Genomic DNA, 23,410 nt, shown 5'->3' with positions numbered 1-23,410 from the left:
AATGATAATTCATGTACTACCTTAAAACGCAGGCTTTAACTACTGTCTCTACTTCTGGAAGTTCATTAGAAGGAAACACTATATGATATGTTCAAATATTTATCCATGTATACCACTAACGTATAAATAAAATTATAAATAAAAGTGTAAATATTCCATAAAAGTAAATGGGCTAAGTAGAACATGATGTCATTACAAGTAACACAAGGACTTTAGGTTAAACAAGGAAACAAGTTAGAAAATGTTTACGTGGACTGATAGTTTAGGTAACAAGGACAAAAGCCTAGACAGGCATACGTGCACACATACACTGTGTTGTGGAAAGACATTCATTAGATGCTACTTTAAAATGGTAGGAATATGGGTGAGCCTGAGCTTACTACTTAAAATGATTTTAACAAGAAACCTGAGCCATACTGTATTAGCAATTAGCAATATGGCTTTATCTTACTTATACTGATATTTCCTCAGGTTTTATTTAAAATACCATGAGCAACAAAGAGAAATTTTGATGTTGTGATTTTCTCTGAGGATGCTTTAAGGATATTGCTTCCTCTTGATATATTCCAGAGAAGTCACACAAAATTTCTCATAGGGCTAAGTGCCAGAAACTCCTTTAGTTATCCTTGAGAATTTGTATTTTCTTCTAATGGAGAATACGAATAATGAAAATCGCTTCTTTAAAGATTCACTTCTATTTTTCCTTATATAGTGTGAACATTTAAAATTCGATCAAGCTGTAGTTACAGTGTAGGACCCCACAGCTTACACATCTGCACCTCTATCCATATGTAGTCTGTGCTCCATTCAACTTCTATTTCTCTTATCTTGGTATTGCATTGACACTTGGTCATGAGATGTGCAGTGATTCTGTACAGCAATATCCTTGCACTAGGCAGATCAGAGGGCCATAGCTTTCCTTTCTCTTCACTGTCTGATTAGAGAGATTTACAAGCCTTTGTGCAGCTGGCTGGATTGGGGTACCAACCCCACTGCTTCACCCAGACGGGTGGTGGGTCTTGATTTCTTTCAAGGAATAAAACTGCTGCCTAACTCTTCAATTTTACCATTAATAAAGTACATACCTTGACCCCCATTTGACTCTATTGGTCTGAGGACAAAGCATGGAGACAGAAAGCCCCTCCCTCTGGATAGTACATAGTAGTGACCATGGCCACTTCTTAGTTCTCTATGTTCATGGTCATTAGTTTGGATCTCTTCACCAACGTGGGTGAAATACCATTAAGATGGCTATATACCATCTTTACACAAGTAGGTAAACTTGCTTAAAAACAAAAAAGAGCTTAGCCACATCAGGAATGATTGGGGGAGGTGCATCAGATCCATTACTGGTGGCTGCATGCATCTCTGGATAGCTCTGAATGTCGCCCAACACATCTGTAACTAACAATACAGCCGTGTCAAAGACTGGGCATTCCTGGCTTAGAGATTTGGGAGTTTGGGTAACAGGTTTAATGACTGTCCTCAGATATGAGGGCCACAGAACGCCAGCAGCAGAGGGGTAAGAAGGCAACAGTGTTGCTTCAGACGGAATTTCCCTCACCCTGGAGGCGTCTGTAGAGACTGACCCACAGCTGGCTAGGAGGAAGGATCCGAGTTCAGAGTTCGGGGTCAGTAACAAAGATCTACTTTAGCCTGTGATGCTGGCATGGTTCCAGTAGTTAGGCGAGCACTGTTTTATAAACTAGAGCAACAGCCACTTTGAGTATGCTTTTTTCACTAACTCCACAGTCACGTACACGCTACCTTCGGAGTTACAACCAAAACAGCAATCGGAAAACATTAGGTGACTATGATAGCGGAAGAGACCCTTTACCTGTCTGGAAGAAGACTCTAGAAATAATGGTCCGGCAGAGCGGGCAGGGAGTGCTTGCAGGGTTGTCTTTGGCCAGAGTCCGCAGGCAGGGCTCGCAGAAGATGTGATGGCAAGGGTAGCACATGTAGGGGTTGAAGTACACGTCGAGGCACACTGCGCAGATGTAGCTGTCCTTTTCTTCTGTGTATTCATGCTCATCATCTGTACTCATCTCATTACTCAACGTCTGCAAAACACGAGGCAGACATGTTTCCTTGGGTTAGTGTAAGGCTGGATTCCCTGAGAGAGGGTGACTTTACAGTTTGTGAAAAATTAAAATATTTATGAGATGCGTATAGTATCTGTTTCTGTAACATATTCCAAAGTGATAGAAATGGGATCTGTTCAAGTGAGAAGAAACAAAAAACACATGGAAATCCCAGAAGCCTCCATTATTCCCTAATATTTCTACATAAAACTAAATGCTAAACTATACCTAAGCATATGAAGTATACCTGGGAATCTAAGCAGCAGTAGTTAAGTGTTACATCTACCAGCAGTGGGATTACACATTTTCCTACCCCTATCCAAAATTGTGACTGGCATTGGTTATAGGATGTTACCATGGCATCTTCTCATGATGCCCATCAGGACCCTCCTCCTTCTCACATGGTACCTGGAGCACTTCACATTCTGTATCTTGCATCTTTCTAGGTCTCAATGCCAAGAATGTGTCAAAGTTAAAGGAATGTCCGGATGTAGACTTGGCAAAAGAATGTGGAGTAATTATGGGATTGGCTTTGTGGCTAGGACATATAAAGAACCGATTCTCTTCCCAAATGTAATAGTTTGAGAAAGCTAGTAATTAACCTCAGAGTTATCCAATCAGAGTTACCCAATCTGTGAAGGTGTGGGGATTAAAACAGGTGATCCACTTCAAACATTTAGCTCAATCCCTTAGCTCGAACATAGTTAGTAGATGTTAACCAGGGCCACCTTCCTCATCTGCTCATCTCATCTTCTCTCACCCCAGTCCTTGTAGTTTCTGCTAAAGTCTTGGGGAAAGTTTTCTCAAGCTAGGAGAATTTCAGGGAAAAGTAACCAGTTTACTTCTTTTCTCCTCATGGTGATGAGATCAGTGAATAATATTAGAATGGACTTGGCTTATGAATAGCTGTAATATATAGGGATATAGATATATCCAGAAGATAAAAGAGGCTTGAGATACAAGCAGAAGCCACCAACAAACCCTCTGTTATACTTTGAATGTTCATCTCTTCCAAAGCCCCTACTGAACCTTAACTCCTCAGTGCAACAGTATGAGGAGGTGAGGTGTAGGGATGATGATGTCTTTGGGCAGAACTCCCAAGAACAGGATTAGTAATCTTTGTAAAGGCTAAAGGGAGCAAAACTCATCCCATTCAGTGCACTCACCCACTACAAAGAAGCATTGCAGATTGGGCCATCATATGACACTTGACCTTTCTGGGGCTTGAACAGGAACTTTCCTGCCTCCAAAAAACCGTGAAAAATCCCTATTCTTACAAATTTCTCCGTCTGTGGTATTTTCTAGATGTGTTTATTTTTTCCATATTCATTCTCATTTTATAAAAGATATAGTTGAGTTTGAGCCAATTTATTTTTAATTAAATGGTCATTTTTCTTAATAGGCATGGGACATTTTTATTTAGCTTAGTTATTTGTTGGTACTGGGTAAATGTGTTATGATTTTCTGTCCTCTATTTTGCCCTCTTCATTCTTCTAGTATCACCTGTTGATGGAATGAGTTCTTAATTTGATCACATTGTTATGTTATAGGGTTTTCCTTCTGTATTTATTTAAGAACTCTTGTCCTTGTCCAGGGTCACTAACTTAGCATTATTTTACACTTCATATTATTTCAAAGACGTCATGTATCTGAAACTGGTTCTCTCCTGTGGTTTACCTTATAGACAAATTTAATCCTCTTGCTTATTGGTCTTGTCTTTTTTTTTTTTAACAGAGAATTTCCTTTTGTGCACTACTCTGAAGTGTTACCTTACCAGTAAGTGTCTGTTCCGGAGATTTTTATCCCAGCCCATTGGTATATTGTCTGTCCTGCGCTATAATCATAATTTGCAACCTCAGAATGACTCAGTATCTGATTGCTGAAATCCTTCTATGTTACTGTTACTCTTCAACAGTGCTGTGGTCACTCCTGACCATTTCCATGACTATGTACAGTTTAGAATTATGTTGTCATGTTTTGATTTAAAAGCTAAAGTTTTTACTGGAACTACACTGAGTCTATGGATAAAATTATGATATATTAGGAGTCTTTATAATAAAAAGCTTTAAATCTTAGAGGCTGGGTTTATTTCCCCATTTATTACAAAATCATTAAAAAATATCCTGGTACAATTCTGTTTTCAATGGAGCCAACACTTTGCCTCCAATACTACTGCTTATTCCCTCTTTTCAGTCAGTCCATTCTCAGTGTGACATGCACGCTCTACAAACCTCATACCCAAACAAACATGTAAAGGAAAACTGCTTCTTTAGCTCAGGCTGTCTTTCTCTTTCAACAGTAAAACTTCCCAAGAGACTCACTGTGTCGTAGGTAATGGCTGCTTCTTACTTCCTACCGTCTCTTCAACCTATTAACCTGCCTTCTCTTCTTAATACAATTCGAGGACTCCTTACACAACCATTAACAGCCTTTGGTGTGCCATATCCAGAACACTTTCTGGATTGTTTTTCCTTGCTCTCTCAGCAGCATTTTCTGGGTAGACCACATCTGGCTGTCAGAGCTGTCAGAGCTCTTACGCTGGAGTTATAGGCATTTATGAGCCAACTGATGTGGGTGCTGGGAACTGGTCTGTAAGTGTTCTTAATAACTGCGCTACATCTCCAGCTCTGTCAAATGTTAATTTCTAAACATGGTTTAGTTAGATCTTGTTAAGATATGGCTGTATCAGAAATGTTACACATTTCAAGTCAGATTAATTAAATAAGTAGTGACCATTATTCAACGAATAAAGACTATGTAAAATACTTGGAGTTTGTGTTGAGGCTTCTAACAGCTTGTTCCAGGCCAGATGGGAAAGGGCTGCAACTATCTTTTATTGCCAACAAATGGTATTGGGGGATAGGTAACAAGAACTATGTGAGATGTTTCCTATCCTCTGATTCAGGGTTGACAGTTTTTACAATGATTTATGTTTATTTTGGATTACATTATCTATTGACTGGTTAAACCTTTTCAGTGGAAACAAGGTAATACATGTTCTCTTATATATAGATCACTTTTTTTGTGTGTGTTTATCACTACTGGTTTAAATTTACTTCATTTCCCAAAATGTCTTTTTTACTATGCTTGCTAGACTCCACAGATTTTTCCTTCCATTAAAAAAAATAGACCCCTTGAGCTTGTGGGATGGCTCAGCTGGTGAGGGGGTAGACTTGAGTTTGATCCCTAAGACCCACATGGTGGGAAGAGAGAATCAACTCCTACAAGTTGTCCCTTGGCCTATATGTGCATGTGCACAACCAAATAAACAAAAGTTTAACAAACAAACAAAATCCTACAGTCATGTTAGCTTTTGCACAATTTCTGCAGTTAGAAAATGTTTAGGTTCTGACTTTAACATTCATGCGTTTCCTTGGTGAGCCTACTTTCCCACTGTGATAAACTAACCACTGCAATATCTTTTCCTCTCAAATAGCATTTAGGTTCCTAATGTTTTATTTTTCTTTTTCGTTAATTTATTTTGTATATGCACGTGTAAGCCGCAGGCCGGAGACGAAGGTGAAGACGTCGGTTCTCTCCTCCCATCATGTGGAGCCTGGCTCTAGAACACTATCATCAAGAGTGACGGTGGGCTCTTCTACTTGTTGAGCAATTTCACTGACCCTCATTTTTAGATTTTTCAGACTGAGTAATAAACGCATTACAATGTTGTGAATGAATGTAATAATCCCACAGAAAGGAGAGGATGACCTTTATGCACTCACTGTTAGGGAAAATGTACCTGGGCACGTTGCTGAGTTCTTCTGCCCAAGTCCTGTAACTACAGAACTTTATATGATAGGTGATGGAAATGCAGCATGGCTGGAGTAGATGAGGCTTCTCTGGATCCATTTATATGCTTTTTAATCCCTACAAGGATAAATCTGCCCACTCACTGACATCAAGCTCGGCTGTATACTTTGTCCCAAGAAAAATGAGCAAAGGTAGTGAAAATCGTATCTAAACAGGTTTCGTAAGTAGTCATTTTTATGATTCTGCCAGGTCACCAACAGTGGCTGCTCTATCCTTCTAGCAGAGGATGACAGGTAACCTAGGAACAGGTAACTCCACAAATTCTGCTGTGAATAGGCCACTGGGATTTAGGAGCAGTACATTATCTCACTGGCCAAGTGACTAACAGGAAGCAAGTTCAGGGACAGAAGTACCTATATAACACAGCCAAAACTGTGGGGTACTGACTTAGTGAGTAAGCTGCCATTAGGTACTGGAAAAGTGACAACCCATGTCATGCACGGGTATGCATTTGGGAGAAACTGTCACCTCTGATAAGCTGGAAGTGAGAGAGTGAGCACAGAAAGCTTAGGAAAAAGAACACAGTAACATGACTTGGTTGCTGTTGGCCTCATTTGACACGGTAGATGCAAAAGGAAAAGATGAGTTTAGAAAAAGATGACCTCACTTTGAACATTAGGAAAGGAGGAAGAGAAGCAAACAGCATCGAAAGAGACAACTGTTCCTCATGCTCAATCAATAAAGTACTTCAAAAACATTTAAGGAACAAAAGCCAACCTGTAGTCAAAGATCAGTGGGGTGTCACTTGCGACACATGGTGGCTGTAGCTGAAAACTGTATAGGGAGATTCAAGATGCTGAATAGATAAACCTCCTCTTTCACAAAAAAGAGATGGAGTATCAGGCATACAGTAATATTCTGGAATGAATGACTGGTGGAAACCACTAAAGATGACCAAGAAAGGGACTGAAATGTGTGCATATTCACTGACCTGTGCCAACAGCATAATAAGAGAAACAAAACACACAGTATTTGTCACTGTGGCCCTTTGGGTGAGGTAAAATGAGTGTCCTGTTTGAAGAGCTGTACGTCAAAGAGAAAGCACCAGCATACTGCATCATTGTGGAGTTGGCAATATGCACTGAAGAAGTTCCACAATCCATATAGGCTTGTACCCACTCAGGTGGATAACCCAACATCTGCACAGTAGCCTTGCTTTGAGAAAGGATATCATACTGTGTGACCCAGTAATTGCCCAGAATGCTGTACAGAGGCCATCTTGTAAGATGAGCTATTTGTCTGTACTTGGGCTGCTCAGAAATACCCGACTATTCCCATGGTATGCACAGTGCCCAAGACCATTAACCATAATAAAACTTACAGAAAGATTATAACAAGATACTCCGGTAGACTCCAGGGCAACATTACATAACAGATGCCCTAAGGCATATCTTCAGAAGATGGTCATTTACTAAGTAGGAAACTCTTTAAGTACAGATATCCAAGTCCCTAGAAATTAAAATATAACCCGGGAGCACAAAGAATACACGAATATTTCAGGTATCACAATGCTCTCCAAAGAACACAGAACTCTCTAGAAGCAGATCCCAAAGAAGTAAGCTGCTTGAGGCACACATGAAATACTCAAAGGACTGAACACAACTAGGCGTGGTGACATCGAAGGGACTACAGACGGCCCCATGGTCAAGAATGTGTGTGGTTCTTGCAGAAGGCCCAGGTTTGTTTGCCAGCACCAACATTGGGCAGCTCACAACCTCTTGTAATTACAGCTCCAGGAGGTCCACCAGCCTCTCCTGGACTGTGCAGGCACCTGTACTCACATGCACATACTCCATAAACACACACACACACACAAAAAAAAAAACAAACAAAAAAAACTAAAAATAAATCTTTAAGAAAAAGAATGTGAGCGCCAAGTGCAATAAAGTGCAGGAGATAATTTTCACATGAGCAAATGAATGTAACATTGGAAAAACTTTGATTTATTTCTTTAGAGCCTTAAATAATCATATATCTTGAGTTCACATTTTTCAGTTGAAGTATCCCATTTCTTATAAAGATCAATTAATCAATAAAAGACCCTACTGTCTGATTTCTAGGTAGGTAAGAGGTCTCATTGGGATCCTATTAGGAAAAACATTGCTCAGTATCACAAAATCATCAGTTCTCCAAGACACAATAACATTACATCAGGGTTGTCTGTCATTTTCTCTAAATCTTATGTTTTTGTTATTTTTCTTATTTTTTTGCTGCAGATGTATTATCAATTATCCAATTCTTTTTATTTGTTTGTTTTGTTGTTGTTGTTTGTAGTTTTGTTTATCCATGTGCTGTGGGATGGTCTGTATGTCAAATCTGTTGATCTGATTGGTCAATAAATAAAACACTGATTGGCCAATGGCCAGGCAGAAAGTATAGGCGGGACTAACAGAGAGGAGAATTGAGAGAACAGGAAGGTGGAGGGAGACACTGCCAGCCACCACCATGACAAGCAGCATGTGAAGATGCTGGTAAGCCACAAGCCATGTGGCAAGGTCTAGATTTATAGAAATGGATTAATTTAAGATATAAGAACAGTTAGCAAGAAGCCTGCCACAGCCATACAGTCTGTAAGCAATATAAGTCTCTGTGTTTACTTGGTTGGGTCTGAGAGGCTGTGGGACTGGCAGGTGACAGAGATTTGTCCTGACTGTGGGCCAGGCAGGAAAACTCTACCTACATCCATGACCCTTCTCTATTCAGGAAGAAGCAGATGAAGTTCTGCTGTCCCAAGGAATGAATAATACATAGTATGTAGAAAACAAAGGAAGTTAAAATTTCAATGTATATGATTCTCAGCACAAGTGAGGGATTTGGGGGACCTGTCACGCTCCTTCTATCCTTGTCCTCTTGCACTCAACATACACTAGGCGAAGGTGCTACAGGGTTATTGTAAGACATCGGTAGCTCTCTACCTGACCATCATCCTTACACCAGTTCTAAGTTGACACTGCTGAGAATTGTGTAGGCAAAGAAAGCCCACATGGTGCCATCTTCAGAAGACAGAGAAAGCAAAACTTCAGAATCCTTTCATGCTTAGGGGAGTAAGGAACAACAGAAGATGGTACTGAGTCATCACCGAGTAGATAGTAAGGGTTGTTGCACCAGCACAAGGAAGAAACTACACTGAACTGGGATACTGATTGCTCAATCAGCACCAGCCAGGGCAACTATTTATCTCTCCTACCAACATCCTGATACTTGGGAAGCACTAGAAATTTTCAAACACAGACCTAAAAGGATGGAGCATTGACCCTACATAGATTAAGATTCACTTTTTAGCCCATGTTAAAAAGTAGAATCAAACAGAAGTTAATTGATAAAAACAAATATGTATTTGCATATTTGCATTATTTGCATATAATGCATGGAGGGTAATATTTAATTAAAAATGATAAAAATCCACTTCTTAAATACTCAGCTTAAATATAAATATATTTAATTTATTTAATAATGAAAATATAAATATATTTATAGAATATATTTAATACTCAGAGTAAATTCTTTTCTTTTCATTATATTATTTAACTTCTTCACAGAAACTAGAATTATGTCAACATTTCATTAACTCTTATTCTACTGTGTTTTCATAAGACTGACACAGCAGTCACACTGTGCCATAGAAAGACCTTAGATATTAAACTTATCAGGAAATAGCAATGATTATGAAAACAGCATATGGAAGTTATTTTAAATATACATCTTTCAGAATCCTTTAAATGTATGATTCTTAAAGAAATGTAAATTTTTACAAATGTCATTGTTGTGTCATAAGAATTTATATTTCTGTCTCAGAATATGACTTCAAATTTGCATAAATACATATTCCAAATTTGGCGGTTTGGGAGTTCTAACATATGCTAGCTTCCATAGCAGCCATCAAAAGTTACATATTTTAAGAAATAGCTAGAAAACTTTCTGTATCACCCCCAGGCCCCCACTTTTGATCAATATGGAGAACCAAATCAACACAGGAGGTCTTACTTCAGGGCTGGTTGAATGAAAATGCTAGATGAAGGGTTAACTAACACACACACACTCTCTCTCTGTCTCTCTCTCTCTCTGTCTCTCTCTCTCACACACACACACACACACATGCACACACTGCAGATATAAATCAAAGCTCTCATTTCTGTAAATAGCAACAAGTGAGAAAGGGTGTTGGTGGGTCAAAAGCCTCTGGCTTTGATAAAGAGGCTCTAGAATGATAACTGTGTTGTACATTATTTGTGGGTGTGGGGCAAAATTAGCACTTCTAACTCAGAAACTTTGAACTGAGAAAAAAAAGTAACTTTAAACTAAGTCCTTTATTAGTCAAAACTATAATATCACAATGAAGCAAAGTATAAGTTAGCCTGGTAGTCTTGTGCCTACAGCTGAAAGCATTTAAGACTTACCCAGAAGCCACTCCCACTAAAGATGAGCTCACACTAAAAAAATTACCAATTATACCAGAAAAGAGACGATAAGTGCCACATTGACAAGCAGATGCCTACCTGGAAGAATGTTTGGACTTCTAGCCTTCTGTTTCCACCTCCTAGATACTGTGATTACAGGCTGTGAGCACTACACCCACCAAGAATTTACTTTTGAACAACTACACTAACTGATGAATACAGAAGAAAATTTAAATGGCTTTTTAAATTAAATTCTCCAAAAGAGAGAATTTACAGGAGGAATATGTTCTCTTAAACAGGTTAAACAAAAGAGGTCTAAAGAAAGTAGATTTGAAATAAGATGTCCGATGGAGGTTTTATATGTGAAAGGTTAAAGAAGAAAGGACTGGTATAGTAGAAACTATCACTATCACTGAGGAATAATTATCTTGTATGATTCTCAAAATAATTTTGTTTCATTGAATTTTACTTCTGCAACACTTCATTTCCTGTTGCTTTTAGACTCAACAGGTATTTTCTAGTCTTCATCTCTCTTGGACTCTTGATAACACGGCACTAATATCCTTCCAGATATTTCTAAGCACACTGAAATGAGAGGCTGTTCTTCATCTTAGGACATGATACTCCTTTCCCATCCCTTTCTGCTTGCTCCTAGGCATGCTTTCCTCTGTTTCCATACAGATGAGAGTCCTTAGTGTTTGGTCTGCCCCCTCACCTTCCCTCAAGATGCATGACTTCCCTGAGCAATGGACTCATGGCTTCTATTAACAGCTGCATTCAGATGATCTTCAAGGACAGAACCCGAGATCAATGCTTCCTCTCCTTTTCTATTTTCATATGGGGCCAGGGATCAAAGTCAGGGCCTTATACATTCTAGGCAATTCCCATTTCACAGCAATTCTTTTTGGGCTCCAAACTCATACCTTGAAGTACCCTTGGCCTATTTTTATTGTGATGTCTTAAAGGTATCTGTTTATATTAAGCCTGTACTGAACACCCAAGCTTTTATTCACAACCAATCCACTTGTACTTGGCTTTGACTTGTTTAATCTGTCTACATTTATAGCTCATACTCCTGGTGTCACCTTGATACAGTTACCATTTTGTCAGTTAATCTTAATAATTTTAGTCCCCAAATGTCTCTTGAATCCATTCTCATCCTCCGTTTTATGAATACCTTTCTGTGCCCCCTCTCTCTCCCCATTTCCCTACTTCATTAGCTGTTAACTAGCCCTTACATCCTTCTTACATCACTGAACTATTTTTGTACACTTTGCCAACAGTCTTCTGTTCAAAGACCTATTTATCATGCTACTCTGCTTTAAAAATCCCAAGGCCAATAGCCCATGAGCAAAAGGGCCAGCATGTGAATGGTGGTCCTTCTTTTAGTCCAGCCTCAGTGACTAGGCTACCTCCCTACTGCCTGAGCCCTGTTCTCTGACCCCCTGCATGCTGTTCTAATACTTCTTTCAGGATGCAGACATGTGGTCTGGTTATTTGGGGCTTTGCCTCCCATACCTCTTATCCTATATAGCTCTTGATCACTTAGTAGATCTTAGGAAAAGAGACATTAAAAAAAAAAAAAGGCCTTTCCTGACTCCTCAATCTAAAATAAGCCCTCTAGCACAATGCTCTCATAAAAAAATGGACACCTCCTCTTTACAATGTTACCATAGCTTGAATGTCATGTTTGTGCATAAAAGCTTGATTTATATATGCCACTCACACTGGTCCTGAAGCACCACTCCTAATACAGATCCTGTTAGGTAGTACTTACACAATGTTGAATGAATTACAATAACACACACATAGATAATATTTAAGGATAACATACATTATACATGATACATGAAATCACCACTGTTTGCAAACTATTATTTTAAAAGTCCTCATTTCTAGTCTATTTCGTGTACATACACTACATAAATTTGCAAGCTGACATTTTTTCTTGTATTTATGTATTTATTTTTGAGATATGGTCTTTCTACATAGTCCCAGCTATCCTGGAATTCACTATGTAGACCAGGCTGGCCTCAAACTTACAGAGATCCACCTGCTTCTGCCTCCTGGGTGTGGGATTAAATGTATCCATCACCATACCCAGCAATTTGACTTTCTTAATTAAAGGGCCACTGCACTGAGAAAAGTAGGAAGTGTTCAAACATGGGGTGCACACATGTGGGGATGTATATACGTGTGTGTGTGCGCGCGCGTGCATCCGTGTGGAGGCCAGAGGTCAACCTCAAAGTTGTTCCGCAGGATTCATCCACATGAGTTTTTGAGACACAGTCTCTCCCCGGGACCTGGGACTCACAGATTCAGGTGGACTGTCTGGACAGGGAGCCCCAGAGATCCATCTATCTTCTCTTTAGTACTGGGACTGCCAGGCTGTCCTAGTGTGTCTGGCATTTTATGCTGGTGCTAGGGGCTGAACTCCGGTTCTCACGCTCGTACAGCAAGCTCGTCATTAACTGTGCTGTCTTTGCTGTCATCCTTCATGATCTTATCTTTATACACAATTATCCAGCATCATGATTGGTGTTCACACCAAAGAGCAGTCTTTTTTGTGTGTGTGTGCAATTTGTAGTTACTGATTTGCCTATTTATTCTTAGTTCCAACTGGGAAAGGTGATCAGTAATTATATGGTCTAATAATTACAACTAAGTACCTGAAATTTCTGACTTTTTTACATTCATGTATTTATTTATACATGTATTTATTTGGTGTGTGTATGTGTGTGGGCACATGTTATCAGACAAGGTACAGAGTTGGTTCTCTCCTTCTACCAACTCTGTACCTTGTTGTGGGTCCTGGGGATAAATTTTAAGGTTGTCAGACTTGGTGCCAGCCCATATCTTATTCTTGGAAATTAAGTATTTTATGGTTCAATCCTGTCTTTGTCTGTTAAATTAAAGAAGAATAATTGCATTAAAAGAGGTTTACAGGTTGCTTTTTTTTTTTCCTTTAAAAATGTTTTGAGCCGGGTGGTAGTGGTGCATGTCTTTAATCCCAGCACTCGGGAGGCAGAGCCCGGCAGATCTCTGTGAGTTCAAGGCCAGCCTGGTCTACAGAGCGACATCCAGGACAGGCTCCAAAACTACACAGAGAAACCCTGTCTGGAAAACAAACAAGATGTTTTGAGACAGAGGTTCACTATGTAGCTCAGGTTGGTCTTGAACTTGCAATATACCCCAAGATACAGTCTCAAATACATGGCAATACTCTTGCCTCAGCTTCCTGGGAGTTGAGATGTGCACATGTAGTTAGTTACAAGCCAGTATCTTAGTGGAAAAAGTAAACAAAATTGCATCAGTTATTTTGTGGTTATAACTCGATAGCATCTTTATTTTCATCAAAATCACCTATATTTACCCTCATATACATTTGCAGTATGAAAAAAGGATTTTGAAATTATATCCTTTCCTCAATTAATAAAAACCTAGTTGGGAGAAGAAAACAAAAACAAAAACAAAAAACTCCAGCAAGACATTAGAGGTAAGAAACAGAAATTAAAACTCTAAATATTTAAAAGTGTATTGCTTCAGAAAGTCAAAAATGAGTTACAAGTTTTGTCATTTAAATGGACTGATCTTAGACAAATCATTTCATCTCCGAGTCCACTTACTTATTGGCACAATTAGAATAATACCAATCTACCTTCTGGGGTTGTAGGAGTGAAACGGTCTCATTCAAACAGAGCCTGATGGAAGAGGAAAAAGAACAACCTCTTGAGGGTCTTGGACAACTGGGGCCCATGTCACCTAGGAGAGTCTTTGCAGTTTGCTCCCCGTGGAGTGCCTACACAGGAAGGGGGCTCACCATTACTCACATCAGCTCCCTTTCCCTCCCTGGATTTACTGTCAAAGGGAAGGGTAAGGACAAGGGCCCCCTACAGCAGCTCTCCACTTAATTCATCCATCCGGACAGGACAGGTCATCACAACAGCACTCCTGACTGAAAGGACGATAAATGCAGACAGGGAAAGTTCAGTGGCTTACTCATGTATTCCTACAGGGACTTGTATCTCCTTGGGTACCGCTGTGAAATACACACATCCTTTGACAGCCCAGTAAGAGTGGGCTGCCTTTATTTTGTGCTGCACTGAGAACTGAGGAGAGATGAGGTAACTCTTAGCAATAATGGTGCACAGAATTTATCTCACCCATGGATTTTAGCTAGGCAATAAATGCCTGAAGTGTTTCCTGTAGCAATGCCTGCAATAAATGAAAACTGTTACCGCCTCTGTGTTCCAAATTGAATTTTTTTTATATAGTAGGCCATTACTTCATATATATGCCAGTACCTGTGGCATTTCTATAGGAAAATCAGCCTAACTCAGAAATAAATGCTGAGGTTTGATAAGAAAGTCAGGGATGGACTAGGGGCCAATCACAGTCTCTAAAGCAGCACTTCTCACCCTGTGGGTCGTGACCCCCTGGGTGGTCGCATATCAGACATCAGATATGCTTATCACATATTTACATTACAATTCATAACAATTCAAATCAGGTATGAAGTGGCAGTGAAAGAATTTTAAGACTGAGGGTCACCAGAGCACGAGGAACTGTATTAAAGGGTGGCAGCATCCTGAAGGCTGAGAAGCTCTGCTCTCTGGGTTCCTGTAATCTATTCTGCACTGCACAGCTCAGCACAGCAGAGCTTCCTTAACGCACAGTTCACTTCAGACAAACACTGGGAACCGCAGTGAGGATCTGAAAACGACTTACATTTCCATTACGGAAGAAACAAACCAGTTTCAGGTTTTTTTGCCTGAGCACACAAGAATGCTTTAAAAGACCCTGCAGTGCTCCACGAGTCATAAAGAGACAGAGGAGGTACATCAAATTTGCCACATGTGGGCTGCAGCTGGCATGACAGCCCATCACGGGAAATTTTAGGGAGAACAAAAGCATCACATATTTCCTCTTTAAAATTATGACAGAAAAGTGTGATCATTTTAAGTGGGGAATACATAAATTAAGACAGCGTAAAAATAGTATAGACGTGTCAAAAAAAAAAAATGAGTAGGGAAGGATGCAGCAAATTTGCCATTAAACGGGCTCTCTGTAACCACTCATCAAAGGAGGTGACGGGCCAGCAAGGAGGGAAACAGACCACAAGGAAGGCAAGAATGGCCTGAACAAGACTGGACATGGGGAGCGATGCAGACAGGTGTGCCTCACACAGCACAGCTGTTATTAGAGATGTTACCAAGAGGGAACGTGAACTGGCTATTCCCTCATAAGAGAACTGGGATGCTATGCCATGTATGGACCCATTTATGAAGGATCGCTTGATGAAAAGGAACATTTAAGGAAGGATGTTTAAGGAGGAGCTGGCAGCTCTATGAGCAAGTGACAGAAGTTAAGAGGGATAAAAAGCAGGACACCTTCCCAAAGGCTCTTCATCTGCAGTCCAAATATAAGATGACAGGAGCTGGACCAAGTTTTTGGCTGCAGAACTGCAGGAAAAAATGAGCATCAGCTATAGTAAATTTTGCTTTGGAAAGAAAAACATTTGTTCTTTCTGTAATTCAAATATAGTTTCTTTGTGTCTTGTGTGTGTGTGTGTGTGTGTGTGTGTGTGTTAATATACACATGTGTACAGGTATATGAGCCTATGAATGATCATGTAGAGGCCAGGGATGCTGTGTATCTTCCTCCACTGCTTTCCACCTTACATTTTTGAAACAGGGTATCAGAATGAAGCTGGCATTCACCTTCTTGGATAATGACTGGTTTGTGAGCTCTGGAGATGGCCCTGGCTCAGTCTCCCCAGTGCTGGGCTTACTGGCATATGCATCATTCCTGGTTTTTGCATAAGTGCTGTGGATTTGATCTTGGGTCCTCTTGTTTCCACAGCAAGCACTCTTCCTTAATGAGTCACATCTCTAGTTCCTCAATCAGACAGTCTCAAGAGGGAAAACTTCTAAATTTATGATATGATTTTCTCCATGTGTAAGAGGTACTGTGATTTTAAAAGTTAAAGATTCACTTAGATGGCAGGATCACAAATGTCAATACAGAAATGTCAGTAGAGGATATACAGAGAGGCTTATGTTCCCCCAACACAAATTCTCTGCGAGGTATTTGGAAAACTTTAATAGAAAAAGAGGTCCCACAATCTGAAAACATCATGGGTATTGAAACTGGAGTAAAGGCTTGAGTGAAACATTTTATTGCTTCTTAAGTTTTAATCTGGCTGGATGAAGATACACTTTGAACACTAGTACCGTGGTTTGAATTCAACCTATAAATAATACTTAGATCATTGTCTGTAGTGTAGGAAAACACAGAATAGGGTAGGAACTAAAATCACAAACAGCTGAAATGACACCAGGCAACAGCAAAAATCTCAGCTTGAAGGTCAGCCTCACCACCTTGAGACTCTCAAAGAATCAGTGCAGAAAACTGATAATGGAGGCAAACATGGTGATCTTTAAAAACTAATATTTACATTTTCACTACCACGGTAAGTTTTACTTTAAAAGTCTCACTAGAGAGGACATGTTACATCTTTTCCTATAATTCAAAAATATCAGGTGATGAAAATTTTGTAACAGGTAATTGTTATGAGTGAGTAACACCCTTCTTGGTGAGGACTCAAATGTTTCTGTAATAGTGTATTTCATTTGCTAAGTAATATTTAATCTATCTGATCAGATAGTATCATGATAACTATAAAAAGAGAAGCATGTATACCATAATTGTGCTACTTATAGCAACCCTGGAGTCGATCTGAGGTTAAAATAAGAACTCAGTGTTGCCTTTAAATCTGTTCTACTAGGAACCATTTTCCTGGTATCCAACAAAGAATCCTCCAGCACCATTTTCTGTGTGACACTGACATGTTATAACATTGACTTTTGACCTATCTTGTTGTTTGCCAAATAATGTGAACAACAGAAAAGGAGACAGGGATATTTTACAGTCCATCAAGTTGTGAGAGAGAGAACACAATTAAGCACAAGCCTGCTACACAAAGAAATTAACAGCAGCAACTGGTCTGCAAAGTCGGGCAGGAAATGAAGAGACTCTATCCCAAAACAATAGCACAGCTGAATCTTAGTAACCAAAGATAAATGCAACTAATCCCAGAGCCTAAGCTGTGTACACAGAGTCCCAAAATAAAAAGAAACAATGTATTAACTGTACCCATGTGTATGATGCAGCCCGAAATAAAGTATGCGATACACTTGATTAAGAATGTTTCAGTTCTTGGGCTGGGCAGTGAGATGATAAAGAGTTCATCAAATGCTTCATAACTTAAAGTGAGTAAAATGTCCTCAAATCAAAGTGTCAATTGATGATGATATTTTATGACAAACCAGGACTATGAAAATTCCAGTTTGTACAGCTGAGTAAGAATTATTTTATATTTTTAAAAAGTTAGTTTTGTTTTTCATCTTTGTGAAGCTATTTTATCAATTACTTTTCCAGTTCATGGGTACTGCCCCAAAGTTAAGGGGGATAAATTAGGAAACATCCGTAGTTAAAATGGTCATTTTCTGTCGATTGTCTAAGTCCATATCATCCTTATCTAGTGATGAACTGAATACAGCAGGTGTGCACATCTCTTCCTAACTTTTCCTTCAGCGACTTTACATTAGGAGTTTGAAATCAGGCTTTGCGGGGGTATTTACACCATGGAAATTGGCAAAGCTAGGAATTAGGAGACAACACTTCCCTTGGAGAGATGTTTATTAGCACACTGGTATTTTTATTGTAGTGTAACTTGCATAGAAATAATTCACAAATGCACAATGAATTCTCACAAATTGAACACCGGAGTGTCCATTATTAAGATGAAGAAAGAGAACCTCATTAGTACTCTGAAGATCTCTCCCATGTTCCTTGCCAGCAAACTGATTCTCAGGCGAGTGATTTATTCAGCATCCCAGATATAGAAATCTCAGACCCAGCACTTGTCTCCATGTCGATCTGAATATAATTTTTTAAGAAAATGATACTTCATGTCCATCATATCTACACCCTACTATTACATTGGCTGGGATCCTAGAGAATGAAATATTTGAAGTAGCAGCTTTTCAAGGCATACATATTTGACCGTGGGAGCTTTCCATTGGGTAGAAATATCAGCCATAGGCCACAAAAAGGCCCACGGAGAACTTGGAGCATGGCAGAGGGAAGATAACTTACAGAAGTGTTGGGGAATCCTGCCCATAGCCTTAATTCTCAACATAAATTACTTGATGCAAAAATGAATTTTCTACAAGAGAGCTAGAAAATAAATGAAAATCTTCTATGGCTATACATCAATGTCATTGTGTTTCTGAAAATTAGTGTTGCCTACATATATCTCTGCTTAAACAATATGAGGAGGTAATATTAACTGAGGTGTTCTTATTGCTGTTATCATTTTGATATATGGTCTCCCCTCTATAGCCCAGGCTAGCCTTAACCTCACTATGTATCCTAGGCTGGCTTTGAACTTGTAGCAAACTTCCTGCTCAGCTTTCCAAGTGCTTGGATGATAGACACTGGTTAAGTTTTTTTTCTTTCATGATTAAAAAGCCTATTCCAGTAAACTATAGATTTAAAATTCACATTAATTGATTGTTTAGATTCTGAGACATAGTAACAGAAAAGTGATACATTTCTACAAATCCCATAGCAGGTGCACATGGAGGAAGGCAGATATTAATTTTTGGATAGTCAATTTTGAAGCATGAGAAGAGCAATGTAAAATGAAGCGGTGTATGTAAGCCACCCAGCACAAAGGCAGGGTATTGGTACCACTGCTGACTGATGGTTTTGCTGTTCTAATTCCTCCTAACTATTTTTACTTATTTTTGTATATGATAAAAGGATGAAGGCAATGATTTTAAAGAATGGATGATTCAACAATTTCTCTCATGTAGTTGATTAAAATTATTTCTAACCCCTTAATAAATTATCTTAGTAAGAAATATCACAGAGGTCACTATCTCACATGTAAAATTTACCAAATGCATCACAGATGTAAGAAAAACATTTGGTATATATACTAATGACACTTAGGTGAAGTTTCTGAGAACAGAGATGATATTGGTTGAGGTCAATAACAACATGGAAGCAGGCTTTCTCTTGGGCTACCAACCAGCTCCCAAATCATGACACAGAGATTTATTATTAGTTATGAATGCCAGGCCTTATCTTATAATTGTCCCACTAGCTCTTATAACATTTTAACCCATTTCTCTTTATCTGTGTTTGCCTCGGGGATTTTTACCTTTCTCCTTTTATATGTCCTGCTCGGTGTCTGGCTGGCTGGCGGAACTAGCAAGGTGAAGTTGGCTATGGCTTGTTCTGCTTCTCTGACCTTCCAGCATTCACCCCAATAACTGGGCCCCCAGGTTCGTTCTCATTAATAAGACTCTTTAAGATTCATGCTACATCTGGCGCCCCACGTTGGTGGTATGAATTCATGAAAAAGCTGCTTGCCTGTGGCCTTGTGGGCCCCAGCTCAGGCCTGAGCTACACTTGGCCGGTTGTAGTGGCACACTGGTTGGATTTGCTGAAGGAGGCAGAGGCAGGAGGATCTGGAGTTTGAGGCCAGCCTAAGAGCCTTGCTAAGGAGAAGCTGCAACCAGGGCCGGACCTGGCCACAAAAGGTGGTGGTGGGACCGTGGAGGCAGCGGATGCTGCTCCAAGTTGCTGGCTTCTTATCATGTTGGTGACGGCAGTGATGCTGCTTCCTAGCACAAAGAGCTTACTGCTGCTTGTTCAGAGAAGAATTGCCAGGACCATCGTATTACAAGAAAGCATCGGCAAAGGTCAGTTTGGAAAAGTTTGGCAAGCCAATTGTTGGGGGCAATTGTTGTGAAGATTTTCTCTACTAGAGAAGAACATTCATGGTTCAAAGAGAAAGACATTTATCAGACTGTGATCACTCCAAACCACAGAGGAGGCACAAAGAAAAAAAAATCTGCACGGAACCATGACAACGCCTAACAGTGACTTTGATGACAAAAAGATGGCAGGACTCCACAATGGTGATTCCACAAGGACTATGGTAAAGCCATTAAGCCGACTAACACCACCAAAAGATCGACTTTGGACTACAAACTACTCAGGCTACTCAGGACAAGTTTGAGATGGCTAGCTGAGATGATCCAGCCTGACAGACTACTTGAACAAGGACTTGAGACAAGCCCTGCACTTTCTCATTATGCAGAGACTGAACAAATGATACAGGCCTTGACAATTAACCCCAAAATTTTCTTTTCAGGGTCCCCTAAAGATGTCTTCACCCCCAGAAAGCAGGAGGTAATTTTAAGAAAACAACGCCCACATTCCCAAGAGGTGGGATGGGAGGTTTTTGGTTATTTAATGAGTTTTGGATAATTGTCATTGTTTATGATGGCTGGTTACAAGTTGTTAATTGTTAATGGAGATTAGATTCAGAGTTTTTGTTTAAAAAAAAAGGAAAAGGAAAAGGAAAAAGAGAATATAGATATGAGATAGATCATTGAGTCTATTCTGAGAAAAAAGATAAAGAAATAATAGGATAAATGGGTAGATCCCCGAATTGACTCTAAAAAGAAAAATGGGGAAGATATAAAAATGACAAAAGATAGATTATTGAATCTATTATAAAAAGAAAAAAGAGAGAATATAGATATGATAAGATAAAAAGGGATATTATGGAATCTACTTTTAAAAAGGAACTACTTGTTTTAAATAGGACAAGCAATGACATTTTTTTTGTCTGCATTTATCAAATGTTACTGGACTGGACATTGTTACATATTAATGGAGGTTTTGCCTGAATCTGTCAAATGTTAATGGACTAGACATCGTTAATGTAATCTTGACTGTGTATATTGCATATACTTATTGGATATAATTTTTCTTGTATTAGTTATAAGCTTTTTAAAATTTTAGACAAAAAACGGGAAATGTGGTGGTATTGTGTTCCCTGAAATATTGTGCATGCTAATAAACTTATCCGGGGTCAGAGAACAGGACAGCCACAATATTAAATATAGAGGTTAGGCAGTGGTAGCACATGCCTTTAATCCTAGCATTCCAGAGGCAGAAATCCATCTGTTCAAGGATACAGCCAAACATAGTGACTCACGCCTTTAATCCCAGAAAGCGAGCCTTTAATCCAGGGAGTGATGGTAGAAAGCAGAAAGATATATAAGGTGTAAGAACCAGAAACTAGAAGCATTTGGCTGGTTAAGATTTCAGGCTTTCAAGCAGCAGTTCAGCTGAGACCCATTTGGATGAGGACACAGATGCTTCCAGTCTGAGGAAACAGGATCAGCTGAGGAACTAGCAAGGTGTGAGGTTGGCTATGGTTTGTTTTCCTTCTCTGACCTTCCAGCATTTACCCCAATAGCTGGCTCCCCAGGTTCATTCTTATTAATAAGACTCTTTAAGATTCCTGCTACACAGGCCTGGTGGTGGTGGCACATGCCTTTAATCCCAGCACTCGGGAGGCAGAGCCAGGTGGATCTCTGTGATTTCGAGGCCAGCCTGGTCTCCAAAGTGAGTTCCAGGAAAGGCACAACGCTACACAGAGAAACCCTGTCTCAAAAAAAAAAAAAAAAAAAAAAAAAGAGAGAGATTCCTGCTACACATCTGAGATATCATCTAACACCCGTCAGAATGGCTAAGATCAAAAACACTGAAGACAGCTTATGTTGGAGAGGATGTGGAGCAAGGGGAACACTCCTACACTGTTGGTGGGAAGGCAAACTTGTACAGCCACTTTGGAAATCAATATGATGCTTTTTTACAAAACTGGGAATCAACTTCCCTCAAGACCCAGCTATACCACTCTTGGGCATATATACCCAAGGAATGCTCAATCATACCACAAGGACACATGCTCAACTATGTTCATAGCAGCATTATTTGTTATAGCCAGAACTTGGAAACAACCTAGATGACCTTCAACTGAAGAATGGATAAATAAAATGTGGTACATATACACTCAGTAGAGAAAAACAACGACATCATGAGGTTTGCAGGCAAATGGATGGAACTAGAAAATATAATCCTGAGTGAGGTAACCCAGACACAGAAAGACAAGCATACTATGTACTCATAAGTGGATACTAGATGTAAAGCAAAGGATAACCAGACTGCAACTCACAACTCCAGGGAGGCTACCTAGTAAAGAGGACCCTAAGAAAGACACAGGGATCACCCAGAGACAGAGACATGGATAAGATCTACATGAGCAAACTAGGGGGTGAGGGGAGGAGTAATGGAGGGCAAGGATTGGGGGGAAAAGAGCTTAGGGGAGCAAGAGGTCCTAGCTGAATTAGGAACAGAATGGGAGAACAAGGAAAGAGATACCACAATAAATGAAGACACCATGGGAACAGGAAGAATCAGAGTGCTAGAGAGGGCCCCAGGAATCCACAAAGATGACTCCACTATAGACTGCTGGCAATGGTCGAGAGAGTGCCTGAGATGCCCTACTCTGGTGATCAGATGGCTGAACACCCTAACTGTCATGATAGAACTCTCATCCAGTGACTGATGGAAGCAGATGCAGAGATCCACAACCAAACCCCAGGTGGAGCTCCAGGAGTCCAACGGGGGGGGGGGAGGAGAGAGAGAGAGAGAGAGAGAGAGAGAGAGAGAGAGAGAGAGAGAGAGAGAGAGAGAGAGAGAGAGAGAAGGGATTATATGAGCAATAGATATTGAGACCATAATTGGAAAAAGCACAGGGACAAATAGTCAAACTATCTGAAACACATGAACTGTGAACCAATAGCTGAGGAGCCCCCATGGAACCAGATTGGGCCCTCTGGATAAGTGAGACAGTTGGTGAGACTGAACTGTTTGGGAGGCCCCCAGCAGTGGGAACAGGACCTGTCCTTGGTCCATGAGCTGGCTTTTGGGAACCTACGGCCTATGCTGAGACACTTTGCTCAGCCTTGGTGCAGGGAGGAGGGGACTGGACCTGCCTCAACTGAATCTACCAGGCTGGGCTAAATCCCCAGGGGAGACCTTGCCTTGGAGGAGGTGGGAATTGGGGGGAGTTGGGGAGTGGGAGGAGGGAGGACAGGGGAATCCGTGGTTGATATGTTAAGTTAAATTAATTATAAAATAAAAATATTTATTAAAAAAACAGAAAAACCAATATAGTCAATT

General features: G+C 39.9%; 1 protein-coding gene across 3 annotated transcripts in view; it reads right to left on the bottom strand.

Moving 5' to 3' along the window:
- Rnf180 (ring finger protein 180) overlaps window positions 1-23,410 on the bottom strand; it is a 178,483-nt gene that overhangs the window by 49,519 nt on the left and 105,554 nt on the right. For all 3 annotated transcript variants that reach the window (XM_037209448.1, XM_028884090.2, XM_037209447.1), the window contains one exon: window positions 1,838-2,063. In XM_037209448.1, coding sequence (XP_037065343.1) covers window positions 1,838-2,063 — 226 coding nt within the window. The remainder of the gene's footprint in view (window positions 1-1,837; window positions 2,064-23,410) is intronic.

Source organism: Peromyscus leucopus, chromosome 11, assembly GCF_004664715.2.
Source record: "Peromyscus leucopus breed LL Stock chromosome 11, UCI_PerLeu_2.1, whole genome shotgun sequence".
Taxonomy (NCBI): domain Eukaryota; kingdom Metazoa; phylum Chordata; class Mammalia; order Rodentia; family Cricetidae; genus Peromyscus; species Peromyscus leucopus.
Note: the sequence above shows the minus strand (reverse complement) of the source record. Positions and strands in the feature narration are given on the sequence as shown.